The 16326-nt window shown below is 37.1% G+C and overlaps 1 protein-coding gene across 4 annotated transcripts in view; it reads right to left on the bottom strand.

Annotated features, from left to right (window-relative positions):
• The window catches only part of LOC110113289 (uncharacterized lipoprotein syc1174_c), a 47758-nt gene that overhangs the window by 14954 nt on the left and 16478 nt on the right, over nucleotides 1-16326 (bottom strand). The window contains exons 3-6 of one of the 4 annotated variants that reach the window (XM_028697372.1): nucleotides 15428-15487; nucleotides 15277-15348; nucleotides 13229-13345; nucleotides 12043-12171 (exon numbers count right to left, since the gene is read on the bottom strand). In XM_028697372.1, coding sequence (XP_028553205.1) covers nucleotides 12043-12171; nucleotides 13229-13345; nucleotides 15277-15348; nucleotides 15428-15487 — 378 coding nt within the window. The remainder of the gene's footprint in view (nucleotides 1-12042; nucleotides 12172-13228; nucleotides 13346-15276; nucleotides 15349-15427; nucleotides 15488-16326) is intronic. The other 3 variants (XM_028697373.1, XM_020845796.2, XM_020845797.2) reach the window with 3 other exon arrangements.

Raw genomic sequence — 16326 nt, 5'->3', positions numbered from 1 at the left:
GATGTTGCATTTGTTAATGTTCACTTATGGATTGCATTTAAATTTTATTTCTTGTTGTTTTCTCATCCATTTCAAATTCGTAAGTCCCATTTGTTACAACTCAGGCTTTCGAGTTTATGATTTTGATGATAACAAATAATATTTATTAATCTCTTATTTCTCCTAGTATTTGTAGTGCATATTTCTTTCTATGTTGGCTAATATTTCAGGTACATCATGCACCATTCTTTGAATATTCAAGGCTCAAGATTGCATAGAATTGGTCGTATTAAATGAGTCTGTAATTTTCATTTATTAAGTCATGTCTTGTAATGATGTATGTTAGCTTGTTAACCATGCACACACATAGGGGGAGAGGTTTTAAATGTAGAATGTAATAGAATTTCTTCTCTGTAGACCGTACTGTAGGATGATAATTCGTACCGTACGATCAGAGGGTTGTACGACGATTCCGTGAATAAATCGTACCGTACGAATATATTCGTACTGTACGATATGTTCAAAGCCAAAACCCTAACAGCCGTTTTAACTTAAATAAGATGTTTTCCGCCGCTCGAACTGTACGAACAAGTGCGTACTGTACGATGTTCTTTAAATACTTACTTATCCTAACCCGTGATTAGTGCAAGAAATCCGGACTTAATTATAATTTGAACATCGTACTGTACGAACCCATTCGTACAATACGATGAACAGAGACGAACTATAATCGTCCCGGATATCGTCCCGGACGATCAGTTGTTTTTTGTCTCATCGTACTGTACGATGTACATCGTACCATACGATGAACAGAGACGATGTTCGGCTCCTCCGCCGCACCGGGGAAGGTGGAAGTGATTGTGTAAGGGCTTCTCCGCCTAGCTGTGGGAGCTAAAGGAGAATCACTAAAGGTTTAGTGTAATACTCGGAGGGTGCCTCCGGGGAGTGGACGTAGGTCATGGTTTGACCGAACCACTATAAAAATCTTGGTGTGTTCTTTCCTTTATTTTTTCTGCACTTTATTTCAGCATATATTTTTTATTGCGATTTATTGTGTGAATGAAATTGATTATCTATCTTTTTATTATGAATGAAATTCGCTTCCGCATAAAATCATAAAAAGATATTTCTTTTCATTAAAGAAGTTTTTAATCATCCAATTCACCCCCCTCTTGGCGCATCTAGTAATTTCAATTGGTATCAGAGTAACTTCAATTGGTATCAGAGCGGGTTTCAAAAATAGTGTTTTAGAAAACCTTGAAAAAATCTATCATGGCATATTTTGGAAATCGTAACATTGCAGAAGGCTATTGTATTACACGACCACCTTTATTTGAAAATATTTCTTTTAATTTTTGGAAAATTCGCATGTCAACATTTTTGCAATCAATTGATTATCGAATGTGGTATATGATTCAAACTGGCTACTTTGTACCTTCATGTATGATAGATGGAGTCAAAATTAATATTCCTTTTACTGAATGGAGTAGAATAGAACTAGTCAATGCACAACTAAATGCTAAATGCTTGAATTGTTTTTTCTGTGCATTAAATTCTGACGATTGCATGAGAATCTCTACATGTACTACTGGAAAAAAAATTTGGGATAGATTGTGCATTTCATATGAAGGTACTAGTGAAGTCAAACAATCGAAATTGAATATTCTAATGCGTGATTATGAACTTTTCAGCATGAAACCATATGAGACTATCTTAGATATGTTTACTAGATTTAATCAAATTGTGATGTCATTGCATGATTTAGGTAGAGAACTTTCAAAAGTTGAAAAAGTTAGTAAAATTTTACGTTCTTTACTTGATAAATTTGATGTCAAAGTCACAATTATATGTGAATCAAAAGATTTGAATGCTTATTCTATAAACAATCTAATCGGCTCACTCATTGCCTACGAGCAAAGTGTGAGTCAAAGATTTTTGGATGCAGGTGATGAGATGACTATTGTGCTAAAAGCCAAACACAGATGAATATGGCTTAGTAGATGATGAAAGTAAGGAGATATCATCGATAACAAATAAATTTGAAAGTCTATTGAAGCACAAGCATAAACATCAACAAAAGCGGAGTAAAGGTAAAAATTATATAAATGTTAAGTTTTGTTCTGACATAATTTGCTTTGGGTGTAGGAAACCCGGACATTTGAAGCGTGAATGCCCCAACTTAAAAACTCTTCCTCCAAAGGAAAAGAGTAAAAATAAACCATTTGTAATATGGGGAAAAGATGAAAAGCAAAAAGTCTCCTGGGCAGACTTAGTTTCTGATTCATCATAACATGAGCAAGATGATGAGGTATAAGTATGTTAAGGTTTGTTTGTGTGTTTTGTTTATGTGTTTTTGTTTATGTGTTTTGTATGTTTTTTTTTTATTTTTGTATGTTTAACTTGTTTTATATAATTGTATGTTTTTGTTTCGTTATTATGTTGTTATTTTATATTTTATTTTATCTCTTCTTTTTTATAATGTCAAAGAGGGAGAAAGTATTGTAGTTTATTGCATTTTGTTTTAATTTTTTATGTTATTTATTTATCTTTTTTAAAAAAAAAAAATATTAAAAAAAGGAAGCTTTCCCCTAATTTTTAATATAATTCTTTTACTGAGGGGGAGTTTAGGAGAATTTTTTTTAATTTGTAAAGTCAACCAATATTATTTGACATCATCAAAAACGGGGAGATTGTTACAACTCGGGCTTTCGAGTTTATGATTTTGATGATAACAAATAATATTTATTAATCTCTTATTTCTCCTAGTATTTGTAGTGCATATTTCTTTCTATGTTGACTAATATTTCAGATACATCATGCACCATTCTTTGAACATTCAAGGCTCAAGATTGCATAAAATTGGTCGTATTAAATGAGTCTGTAATTTTCATTTATTGAGTCATGTCTTGTAATGATGTATGTTAGCTAGTTGACCATGCACACACACAAGGGGAGAGGTTTTAAATGTAGAATGTAATAGAATTTCTTCTCTGTGGATCGTACTGTACTATGATAATTCGTACCATACGATCAAATGGTTGTACGACGATTCCGTGAATAAATCGTACCGTACGAATATATTCATACAGTACGATATGTTCAAAGCCAAAACCATAACAGCCGTTTTAACTTAAATAAGATGTTTTCCGCCGCTCGTACTGTACGAACAAGTGTGTACTGTACGATGTTCTTTAAATACTTAACCTAACCCGTGATTAGTGCAAGAAATCCGGACTTAATTATAATTTGAACATCGTACTGTACGAACTCATTCGTACAATACGATGAACAGAGACGAACTATAATCGTCCCGGATATCGTCCCGGACGATCAGTTGATGAATGTGATTAATCATAATTAATCATAATTAATTATATTTAATAATAAATAATTTTAATTATTTATAATTAACAATAGATAATTATTATTAATCTTAGTTATAAATAGTTTAAGCATGATCTAAATAGAACTAAAGCTGACAGATATCGAGTTACAGTATAAAGCAGGATTCGAGCAGGATTTAGGTTAAATCCTTATAAACAAAATTTAAGGACTCTTAAATCTCACAGCTAGCTAAATCCCTCCCCTTCCCTCTTCTCAGTTCGACAGCTTCACAGGGTTTGGCCAAAGAATCACATAAAAGGGAGAAGTTTACCTCCATAGCAAATTCTCCTTATTAATTACGATCAAAATGTCGGAAATTCCGACCCGATGGAAGAGGGGCATCAGCTAGGGCAGGGGGTCTGGAGTCAGTTGGAGCGATACGGTCGGCGGCAGCTCTAGGAAGGTTGGTCGTTTATAGGAGTTCGAAAAGGTAGTAGTTCGACTAGGTATGGCTTTGTTCGCAAATAGAGAGGAAGATAGAGGCTTCTAAAGGTGAAGATATCAGCAACGGGATTCGGCTCAAGGGAGGAGCAAGCTAAGTCGACTCTCTCTCTCTCTCTCTCTGGACGAATGAAGCGGAAGGCTGAGTGGGAGATCGGGAGGTCCAGACGTTTGCTCGTGTACAAGAGCTTGGCCTGCGACAGTGGAGATCTCGGTTTTAATGTGGGAATCGTAGTTTGAGAGGAGCTTGTAAACCGAGAGAGGGGAAAGGGCTTGGAGCTTGTGGTGGGGATCGGAGGATTCGGAAGCAGCTATGGGAATTTAAGATGCGGGAAGAGGTCAAGAATGGAAAAGGAGCTTCGGTCCTGGGATTTGCAATTCCAGTGCAGTGGAGGCTTGCAGGAAGAGAGAAGTGTCGAAGTCTTCATTTCATTTCTTTTTAACGACGCAAGTGGGAGTGTGATCGTAGGATTTGAGCATTGTCTCTTCTGAAACACTGCTGAATCGCAGACTGTGATGGGATTTTGGCAAATATATGGGTATGGGCCACCGAATGGTGCAGTATGCAAAAAAAAAAAATTTTGAACCTGAAATTTGAAGGTTAACAAATGCCACCCCAACAAATGTAGTACGCGCCCAGAGCGAACCACGTTTGTTATATGCTGATTGACCCTGTGGATCTCCATATATTTGTTCTTGATGTCACATAGAAGCTTTCCTTTATCTGATAATGTGAGTTCCCCCTTTCGGTATTTTATTTCGATCCAATCCTTAAAGACATGGTAATCTTCAATAGAATGGTTGATTACCTGATGGTATAGACAATAATTTAGATCACCAATGTGTTTCGACTCTTCGGACCTCTTGTATTCAGGCAGTTCTAAGCCCTCTTTCAAAGCCTGTCAAAATAATTTGATGACACTCTCTCTCTCTTGAATGAATATTCTTTTTTTTTAGAGATGAAAACATTCTATCACCATTTCCCGTTGTCTATCTTGGGCGCTCCCCACCAGCTTGATAAGTTTGTGGCTTATCGTCCCCCCCCCAAAGTATCAGCTTCGGTTAGGGGTTGGGGTTATAAGCTTGTTTTAGCTTTTCTTCGTATTGCATTGGTTATTTACCTTTATCAACGTTGTAAATCACCTATTTTTTCTATTAGTTCTAGAGAAAAACGTAGAGTCGGCAACACCTCTTCTATCACTTGAGGCTTTAGCCTTCTTGGGCTTATCAGAGTAGCTCTCTGATCTGAACAAGTTTAGTTTCTCAAACTTGGCCACCCTATCCAGCAGATCTTGAAATGTGATAATTGTAGCCATGCATAGAAAGGGTTGCATCTTGTCATCAATATTTCTCATTAGTAACTTCACAGCATGCTCTTCTTCTAATTGCTGCTCATATTTCATGCTTAAATTACGCCAGCAAGTGATATATTTTGTCACAGGTTTTTATCTTTTTCTTTTATCCAGAGCAAGGTCAGCAATCGTTATCTTTTCAGTCGCACTGACGAATCTCTTCACAAACATAGCTTCCAACTCTGCAAATGTCTTTAAAAAGTCGTTTGGCAGTTCAACATACCATTGGAAAGCAGTTGCTGTCAAACTGCTGACGAACTGTCGGAAGAGCAAAGCGTTGTTTCCCCCTATATTCCCACAAGTTACCTTAAATTGTGCCAGGTTTTGCCTGGGATTGTTATTGCCATTGAAAGAGTTGAATTTTTGTACGTAATATCCCATTGGATAAGGCAAATAGGATACGGCACATGATCATACTCTGTCGGGTACAGGCGACCCTTTCCCACCAACTTCCTCGCCTGATCAACGGCTATGATGGCCTTGATCTTCTCGGTGATAATCCCTTCCAATTGTGCAGCAGTCACAGGTTCAGAAGTACTTGCAATGTTTTGCAGGGTGGATTGGTGAATGACATTATGAACCTCATGACAACCTTCAGGAGTGCCCCGCACTCCCGAGACTTGAGGCATTTGGAAATTTGGAGGATTGGCAGGAGGATTAGGCACAGCACCAACAGCGGCAACCCACTGTATTATTTGCATCATTTCCCCCATCTGAGCAATTATCTCAATCATCTTCTCATTCAACTGAGAGATTTCCCTATCTTTGGCTCTCATTTATCGCCTCATCTGCCTTCTCATGTCGAGGAGTGTGATGTTTTCATTATCGAGGGGATTCCCATCTACTTCCTCCACTTTGTCCTCTCTTTGGGAATGACCACCTTCGCCAGTGGTGGATCCAACTTCATGGAGATGCCGATGTGCTTGCCTAAGTGGAGGTTGCCAACGGTTATCGCCTTCACCGTCATCATAGTAGGCCTCATCATCGACATTGGTGTGTCTCACCATATAGACAATTTTCATATCCAAGCTATTATTCCTTTCATCCATTTCTTTTTCTAAGTATTCTTCCATATTTTCTTCAATATCTTCTTCTATATTTTCTTATTTTTCTATGTCTTCTTCTTCTTCCTCTTCCAGTACACGGATCTCCGAGCAACGACGCCACTAGATTTATGGTTCCTATTTTGGCAGGATTATTTCTTTGACCAATGGGCTGCGGTCGAAGTTGGCTCTATTTAGGTGGAGTTAGTGAGGGACGGGATCTCCTGGAGGACTCTCCAAGTTGTCGACCATCGGAGATCCGCCATCATGGGCCTTCCTTGGGACCCATTTCTGATGTTGTTTGTTGTTGGGGCGAATCTCCGGGAAGTATCACTAGATGTCACGCCCATATCAACTATTCTTTCTTTTCATTCTTTCTCATTTCATTGAGGCTTTGGCCTCCAGACTTGTTTTCCTTTCCACCGGGATCTTTCAGCGGCGGATCCCTGAACCCGAGATTCAGGTGTCACGCTTTGATGCTCATCGCGTGTAATATACTTTCTTTCTCTTCTTTCCATCACAATAAATAGATCTTGTTTCATTGACGCCATTAAGTTCCTTTACATGAACTTTTGGATCCACTGATGTGGACACTTGAGGCATCATGTTACTCATGTGTTGAATGAAAGTTCTTTGTTGTAGCAATGAACATATTGTCATACTACAGATTCTCTCGTTCATGAGTTTTATATATGTGTTCATTTACATCTCAATTGAGGTGACAATTTCTCAATATTCAATTCACAATATTACGTTGTTGTAAAATTGAAACTCTTTACAACTCATTCATTTCAATTATACTCGAACTCAAGTTAGGTTCAAGTTCAAATTAGGTTCATGCTAATTGCATTATTCGTCTGAGCTCGAGTCTAAGCATGACACATTCAAGTCCAAATCCAAGTATTCTTGTTCATTTCCAAAACTTGCTCATTTGAGCCTAAGTTCACAAATCCTTGTTATCATGGCTTTGTAATCAAGCTATCCTTCTCACTTTCAAATAGGTTGATTATGCGAGTTCTTTGTCTTTAAAGATGATTCATAAAGGTAATTTGCAATCTATATGATGGACTTGATATTGAATTAATCCATCTCTTCAGCCCAATTAAGTTGATCACCACAAGTTCCTTATATATTCCTTTCTTGTTTGCAGAAAGCTTGATGTGTTTGCAGTCATTGCAGAAAGCTTGATGTGTTTGCAATCAAATGACGATTGAATTCGTATGACGACCTCTTGCTATGAGTTCCCTATTTTGTTGATTGTTACTTACTTGGATGACTTGGATTCATCACTTAATGTTTATATTTTTGTTGTGATGTTGCATTTGTTAATGTTCACTTATGAATTGCATTTGAATTTTATTCCTTGTTGTTTGCTCATCCATATTCAAATTCGTAAGTCCCATTGAACTCAAGTTCTCTCGCATTTACTTCAAACCCAAGTTCTCTGCGGTCCAAGAATGATTCAAGTCCTCTGCAGCAATGTTTAAAATTGCGTAATCGGGTATTGAGGCGTTTTTCGTTCATGAGGCAAGGCGTAAGCCTCAAGGCATTTTTGAAGTGAAATATAAATATCCCAATAATAAGACAACATGAAATATAGTTCAACTCAAACTCCATCTTTCCCAAATCACAGTATTCTTTTCATTAACATATAATTCCAAAAATAAATAGCAATGACATATCACATAAGAACTCATAAGTCATCAGCACTGTCATCACCATGTTTAAAAATGCGCAATTAGGTATTGAGGCGTTTTTGTTTGTAAGGCGAGGTGTAAGAATCAAGGCATTTTGAGGCGTAAGCCTCATAATAAAAAAATTGTGTTAAGTGCAAATAAATATTAAAAGTAAATTTTTATATAATACTCAAATAATATGTTAAAAAATGGCGACAAGTTAGAGGTTAAGGAAGTTGAGAGGAAGTTGCTGCGACTAGGGGGTAAACGAAGTGTGATTTGTTCGCGGCTTTACTTCAGGATTTATGTAAGTTTAAATTTATATCGGGTGAGGAGTAAGCCTCACGCCAGTGAGGCGAGGCGCGCCTTAAGGCGGGCCTCAACCAAGTGGAGGCGCAAGCCCTCATAAAAAAAACTTGAGGCGTAAGCCTCAAGGCGCTTTTCACTGGAATTGCGCAAAGGCGAGCCTCATATTGCGCAATTTTAAACCATGCTCTGCAGTTCAATTCAGATTCGAGTTCCAAAGTAGGTTCAATCTTGACTTCCAAGGTCTAGCCCAATTTTGACTAGAAGTATAGTTCAAGCTCAAGATAAGCTTCTTCTATTTATTCGAGTCCCATGCTGTCCAAAATTTTACTGCTTGTTTGAGTTTGAATTAAGTTTAATGCCATTTGGGTTCAAGTTCTTTATGTTCATTTAAATCCTTGTAGTTGTCAATCAAATCAAGTTCTATGTTGTTATGAATTTATCTCTTTATAATTCATTCAAACTCAAGTTTAACATTCAAATCCGAGTCCAAGTCCTCTGTGAGTGTTCAAGTCCTTATCTTATTTTAGATAAAAATTTGGCAGCCTCCCAGCGTCTCCCCTGTTTAGGAGAAACTACAGGAAACTGAGCCTCCCGCCACGCTAGAGAAAAGTGTGCACAGTCAGTGTCATAAGACACCGCGACCATAATTTTTGTCCTCCACCGCGCCAGAGAAAGGCGTGCATGGGTCTTTGGGCACCAGTTTGAAAGCACAGTTTATATTTGTCACAGCTTCGTCGTAGGCTTCGCACCAGGTTCCCTTCTCACTACGCTAGAGAAAAGCATGCATGAGTTCATTTTCGGGTGCGCTGCTAACGCCAATAATAGGGTTTTATGATTACCCGCCCCGTCGCAAGCATCGCAACGAATTCCCTCCTACCACGCTAGAGAAAAGCGTGCATAGGTGGTCGTTCGTCGCGTTACAAGCACCGAAAACAGGTTCTCAAAGTTTAGGAGGTTATACTTGCGCAATGGTTGGTGACGACGGGGTAGCACACAAATCGAGACAAAAAAAGATCATTTTCTTTTCTTCCAACATTATTAATTACAAGTAATCATGATGACAATTAATTATAACTAATAATTTGAATATAATTAATTGATTAATAAAAATTAAACATAATAAATAATAAACAATTATAATTAATTATTATTAAAGATAATGAATGTGTGTAATCATAATTAATCAATATTAATTATATTTAAAGTAATAGACCTTGTGAGGGGATTGTGACTTTGGGCGATCAAGTCATTAATAAGAGTACACGTTTTAGATACCTTAGATCTGTTGTTCAGAGTGATGGTGAAATAGATGGAGATATTATCAGCAGAATTCAAGTTGGATGGCTGAAGTGGAGGAATGCATCGAGCTTGTTATGTGATAAAAATGTACCCCTCAAACTTAAGGGAAAATTCTATAAGATGGTAGTGAGGCCTGCAATGCTTTATGGTGCCGAATGTTGGCCATTAAAAGAGAAGCATAATACTAAGTTAAGTGTGGAAGAGATGAGGATGCTCAGGTGGATGAGTGGCTTTACCCTTAGAGATAGGATACGAAATGAGCATATACGTGAAAAGGTTGGAGTAGCTCCAGTAGAAGATAAGATTAGAGAGAGTCGCCTTGGATGGTTTGGTCACATAAAACGACGGCCTTCTAATGACCCGATTAGGAGAGTAGAGGTATTAGATTTGACTTATGTTAAGAAAGGTAGGGGTAGACCTAAAAAGACTTAGTTAGAAAATATTAGGAATGACCTTTCTTTATTAGATTAAAATGAGAATTTGACTTTTAATAGGACACAATGGAGAAAAAGGATTCATGTAGCCGACCCCACTTAGTGGGATAAAGGCTTGTTGTTGTTGTTGTAATAATAAATAATTTAAATTATTTATAATTAACTATAGATAATTATTATTAATCTTAGTTATAAGCAGTTTATGCATGATCTGAATAGAACTAAAGCTGACAGATATCGAGTTACAATATAATGCAGGATTCGAGCATGATTTAGGTTAAATCCTTATAAAGAAAATTTAAGGACTCTTAAATCTCACGGCTAGCTAAATCCCTCCCCTTCCCTCTTCTTAGTTCGACGGCTTCATAGGTAAATCACATAAAAGGGAGAGGTTTACCTCGATAGCAAGCTCTCCTTGTTGCTTGCGATCAAAATGTCAAAAATTCCGACCCGATGGAAGAGGAACGTCGGCTAGGGCAGGGGGTCTTGAGTCGGATGAAGCGACTGGGTCGACGGCAGCTCTAGGAAGGTTGGTCGGTTATAGGAGTTCGACAAGGTAGTAGTTCGGCCAGGTATGGCTTTGTTCGCAAATGGAGAGGGAGACAGAGGCTTCTATAGGTGAAGATATCGGGTATAGGTGGCACAGGGATTCAGCTCCAGGGAGGAGCAAGGTAAGTCGACTCTCTTCCTCTCTCTCTCTCTCTATGGACAAATGAAGCGGAAGGCTGAGTGGGAGATCGGGAGGTCTGGACGTTTGCTCGTATACAAAAGGTTGGCTTGCGGTAGTGGAGATCTCGGTTTTGATGTGGGAATCGGAGTTTGAGAAGAGCTTGTGAACCGAGAGAGGTGATCGGGCTTGGAGCTTGTGGTGGGGATTGGAGGATTCGGAAGCAGCTATGGGAGTTTGAGATGCGGGAAGAGGTCAGTAATGGAAGAGGAGCTTCGGTCATGGGATTTGCAATTCTACTGTAGTGGAGGCTTGCGGGAAGGGAGAAGTATCGAAGTCTTCATTTTGTTCCCTTTTAACGACGCAGGTGGGAGCGTGATCGCAGGATTTGAGCATGGTCTCTTCTGAAACACTGCCGAATCGCAGACTGTGACGGGCTTCCGGCAGAGATGTGGGTTTGGGCCGCCGAATGGTGTAGATATGCAGAATTTTTTTTTTTTTTTTTTTTTTTTTTTTTTTTTTTTTTTTTTTTTTTTTTTTTTTTTTTTTTTTTTTTTTGTGAACTAGTTATGAAGGTCAACATTTACCATGCAAGGTAGGCTGATAGTCAATGGCAAGATCAATGTACCTCTAGAGTTCTATATAGTTTATTCTCATTACTCCACAGACTTGCTTAATACATCAAATCGAATCGACTTGAAGTGAATCAATTCTTCAAGATATTTGAGTATACAGGCTCGAAAGCTGAGTCAATTTTGAATCAAATTCAATCAAGTGAAGTCATAACCTCCTAAAGTAGCTAGAAACAGTAAAACATAAGTCCATGTTAACTTGCTTCAAATTGAAATGGGACAACTCTAAAAAAATGTACCTACGCATGCTTGCACACATAGACAACTAAAAGCATGCTTCTATGCACACTCAAATGTGGCTATGTACATGTGGGTACTTTTTCATTATATAATGTTCATTATGTAATGCTCCAAAAAAGTGAAAGGACACCTAAAAGGAACTACAATACTACCCTTTAATCATCCCCATTATTTTAATTTTTACTCATTTCTTCCCTTTTCTAATTGGACTTCAAGTTAAAGAATTGCAAATTGGCTCAAAATTGGTTGCTTTCCACCTGAGCTAGTTTAATTGAAACATCAATTTATTTCCTAAGATAGGTTCAAGTTGAACTAAGTCAACCATTTTAAGTTCCATTGTGGCTTGATTGAATTAGATTTTGATTATCTACTCTTCATTATTGGCATTCCACTTTTAGTCAATAGGAATTACTTAAAATTTGTATGAAATGGAAAGATGAATTGTACCACCAAAACATCTATATTGCCAATTACTAGTACCTAAGAACCTAACCGAACCGCCAAGCCTTTACATTTACTTCCCTTTTTTTATTGTTTGAATGTTCATCGTGAGCACTTCTTATACAAAAAAGAGCCATCAGTGCACCTCCAAGGGAGTGTCAGTGACAATATATCCCAGGACAGGCAAACCTAGTGAAGCCCTTGATGCATCTGCAACTTGTAAATGACGAATCTGAAGCTCTTCCTCCATTCCAGCATCAAGTATCAGACCTACCTATATTAACAGAAGAAATATATTTAAGAGAATCTGAAAAGATCTATTTCATGAAATCAGCATATTAAAAAAAATATAGAAATATTTTAAGGACTTAGCCCACATCACATGTCTAAATTAAATATGTTAATAAAGCAACAAAAGCATATTGCAGTTGTATTGATAGAGGCATGGTTGCGTGTTTTGAAGCTTTCTATCCCAGCCACACTAATCTCACTGACTGCTGAGAATTGCACTCCCACACAAATCCACCACTTTAGGAATGTCTGGGTTACATTCATCAATAGCATTAGACATAAGACAAAAGTTTATCATACAAGTTTTTCAATAAAAACATAGAGGCCGTTGATTTACTAGTGTAGCTCAATTAACAGCCCGTTCTATTTAAATTAGATCATGCTTTAATAACTATTAAAGCAGGGTCAATGTGAGCTGCAAGAATGGAATACTTGATTCTGCTACAGTGTTAGAAGATTTAACTGCCGAAAAACTCGAACTTATGCTCAACAAGTCAAGGTAATTCAATAAAAAGGGCCACTAAATTAAAAAAAAAATCTAGGTCAAAGAATTAAAAGATATAACCTCAAAAATTTTGGAGCTCTGCGTTAATCCTAAAAATGCTGTGAGGTTTAGGTATCATCCATCATATATAATTCAAGCCATCATAATTCTACAGAATATGATTTCATGCAAGAAAATATATATATACTATCAGTGTTGGAAGCCATCTTTCTTGAAAATGCAAATCGTTCTAGTTCAGTAATAGCAATAAGAAAAGAATGAGATATTACACAACGTTTACGCAAATAAATCACTTGAACTTACAAATAGAATTCAACCATTTTCCCAGAATCCTTGTATGGTTAAATACAGAACCACCTTAATATACGACTAAAATAGTGACCCGTCTATGTATATATAGCCATTCAATGGTCAGATTGATGAATTCCTAATTTTAGCAAGGGACCTCAGAAAATTTGTGTACTATTTTAAAAATTCAAGTTGTCGTATCAAGACAAAATAATGCACAAATCTGATAATTTAACTTGATATATACCGTATTGAGGTGAACAGGTTGAAGAGCCCAGAGTCCTTCAGCAAACCTATCCAGTGCATATCCCTCCACATAAAGGGTGTTTGGCATTGGCCAATACAACATTGCAGCATTCAGAACCTATCATTTTATCACAGCGATATTTAAGAACATTTAGTCTAATAAATTCTATGGAGATAGTATGAAGTAAATTTTCTTGAATAATTTGTAGCAGTTAAAATAGTATAAGAAGACCGCTGAGAAAATCTACAATTCACTGAAGAAAATCTAACTACATGCACAAACCAGTTCTATGCATGAAAATCATCAAAATTTTGGCATTACAGCTAAGTGAAACAATAAGGATATGTTTTTTTTCTTTTTTTCTATTTAAGTGTCATGTCACATCCAATGAAGAGCTAAAGCAAACATTGCCGATATGTTGACAAAAATATTTGATATAATTGTACGGAAGCTCTCTCAATGGTTAACTTAACGAATAGAAAATAAGGCCACTTGTTTAGCTAAACCTAAATGACGACCGTGTAAAATTCTAAATTGACATATTTTTCCATGAAACAAACGTCTAAAAGGCAAGTTGACCTTCATTTAGCATTTCTAAGACAGTTCTCTGCTCCATAAGGCAGCCGTAGGGGTCATAAAGGGGAATAAGGTTACCAATATCAAGTGATTGTTATCAATCCTCAATAAGTTAACATATGCTCTTTTGATAGCTCGAGCTACTACTCACAAATGGATCATAATAACACTGAAAAGAAACTGATCAGGCGAGATTTACTTATTTACAAGTTTAATATTAACGTTAACCTTGAGAATCCAAGCCACTTCTTCTAGGTTTTTCTAATTTAATTTATAAGAAATGCGTTTTCTCCCATAGCTCCTTCATTCATTTCTAAGAGAAATGTAGGCAGTCGATGCCATCTTTTGCTCCAAAAGAAATTAAAAAAATGGCCGGCTGTCCAAACCCTGATCAAAATCCTCCTACATGTTTTAGCAAGTTAAATAAATAAAAGACGAATAATCCAAAATGAAATTGATAGATATTGATTACCGATTAATTAACCTGAATTAAACCACAACTCCACAAGCACACGCAACTTTAGTGACCAGTTCCTCATGCTACAACACACTCCAATAAATGCCCGGTCTAACCACAAATATATTTGCTCACACATCTTCCAGTGAATCTATTTGTCCTAGTTCAAACCAAATATGTCAAATTTTCCATGTGTGCCAAGACGAAGACCAATGACTTCTGTGGTGATTTCTGCTGATAAGTAGGGTTAACACCACATGGAACATGGATAAGGTATGAATGAAGAAGGATTCATATACCAACCTCGAATAATAAGTAGATGAATCAAAAGGTGTTCACCATAATAATCTTGATTCCTATATGTAATCATCCAATGGCCTTCACATTTGTATGTTGAGCCCCTAAAATTCAACTAAAACAAAATTAGGGGCAATAAATTAATGTTAATGAATACTAATTAATTTTTTAGAAAGGCTAATTAATGAATCAACTGATTGAAAAAATTAATTAAATATTTTCTGATTAACTTATGGGTTTATTTCCTTAAATATAATTTAAATAAATTGAATTAAAACTAATTAAGGGGCTGTTTGGTTGACTGCAAAGTAAATACAATGTAAAGTAAATGTAGTGCATTTCAAATACTTTGAGGCTGTTTGTTTGTCTGCAAAGTAAACGCAGGAGAAATATTTCCCTTGTTTGGTTAGATATATCCAGAGTAAAGTAAAAACAAAGCATTTGTAATATTTTTTTATCATTATAACTTGTGTATTTATAAAAGTAATCACCGATTGTTTAAACTTCGTTTGGGATTCCGAAATCGGGTTGGAGTGGGCAGCCTCAAGAACTGATTCTAAATAATCAGAATGACCATAGTAGGCTGCATAGTGCAAGCATGTTCTTCCATTCACCGAATCAAACATCAAGATCTGAACGTAAGGGAAAATTAAAAGTTCGACGATCAATGAAAGCGGATAACAGAGAAACGCAGAAGAAGATAGAAAAGAAAGCCTACGTTTGCTCCCGCCTGAAGGAGTTTCTCCACGCAAGCAATCTTCCCACGCATTGCGGCCAGCATAAGAGGAGTCTTCGGAGCAAAATCACGGACATATCAGATTTTGATCGCAGAATTATGAAAAAGATTTGATTTTTTCATCTCTTGTTACCTGTTTGTGCCGGTTGAGAACATCGGGGTGATTCCATCGCTCCAAAAGCATTGAAAGCATCTGAAAATAATGTTAACGAAGCTATTAAGGATTGAATAGAAATGAGAAATGAACCGCCTTTGGAAAGATCTCATCAATAAAAAAGGGAAACCTCGTCGTGCCCATTTGCAGCGGCGATGTGGAGGGAGGAGAGGCGGCCGTAAGCGATAGTTTTCTTGATGATTCCGGGGTCTATACGGAGGATACGTTCCACTAAGTGGAGCTCGCCGAAATGAAGTCCTCTCGATTGAAGCCGAACAGCACGACGAAACTTCGCTTTTCTCCTCTCGTTTGAAGCTTCACTTTTCTCCTCTCGATTGAAGCCGAACAGCACGACGAAGCTACGCTTTTCTTCCGATGAATTTATAACCCGCTCAAATCGAGCGGGTTTCTAATTCCCGCAAAATAGCCTCCATAATACACACCTAACGCATCCGACGATTACCTTTTGTTCCGCTCAAAATTAAGCAAACAACCAAATTTAGTAAATACAGGTATTTGTTTTACTTTACACTCCTAATTCAGGCAACCAAACAGCCCCTAAAAATAATCACAAAGATCAACCTAACCCGAGCCAGGTCTGGAAAACTACCTCATGCCTAGTTTGTAGGTCAAACAAACCGACACTAAAGCCCTTCCACAAAAGAAGAATATAGAGAATGCCTGACCATGTTTCTCATATGAAAAAGCAGCCCACCTACAAATCGAATTTCTCTAGCATTCTGATTTTTTTTCTTTTTTGAAGAGATGCAAATTGTATTAAACCAGAGAGAAAAAACTATTACAAGCTAAAACAGAAATAAAACTAAAAAATTTCCATTTCCAAACAAAGGGAAAGGAAGCACCGAAGAAAAGCAAAC

The sequence above is a fragment of the Dendrobium catenatum genome, unplaced genomic scaffold, assembly GCF_001605985.2.
Source record: "Dendrobium catenatum unplaced genomic scaffold, ASM160598v2 fragScaff_scaffold_920, whole genome shotgun sequence".
Lineage (NCBI taxonomy): Eukaryota > Viridiplantae > Streptophyta > Magnoliopsida > Asparagales > Orchidaceae > Dendrobium > Dendrobium catenatum.
Note: the sequence above shows the minus strand (reverse complement) of the source record. Positions and strands in the feature narration are given on the sequence as shown.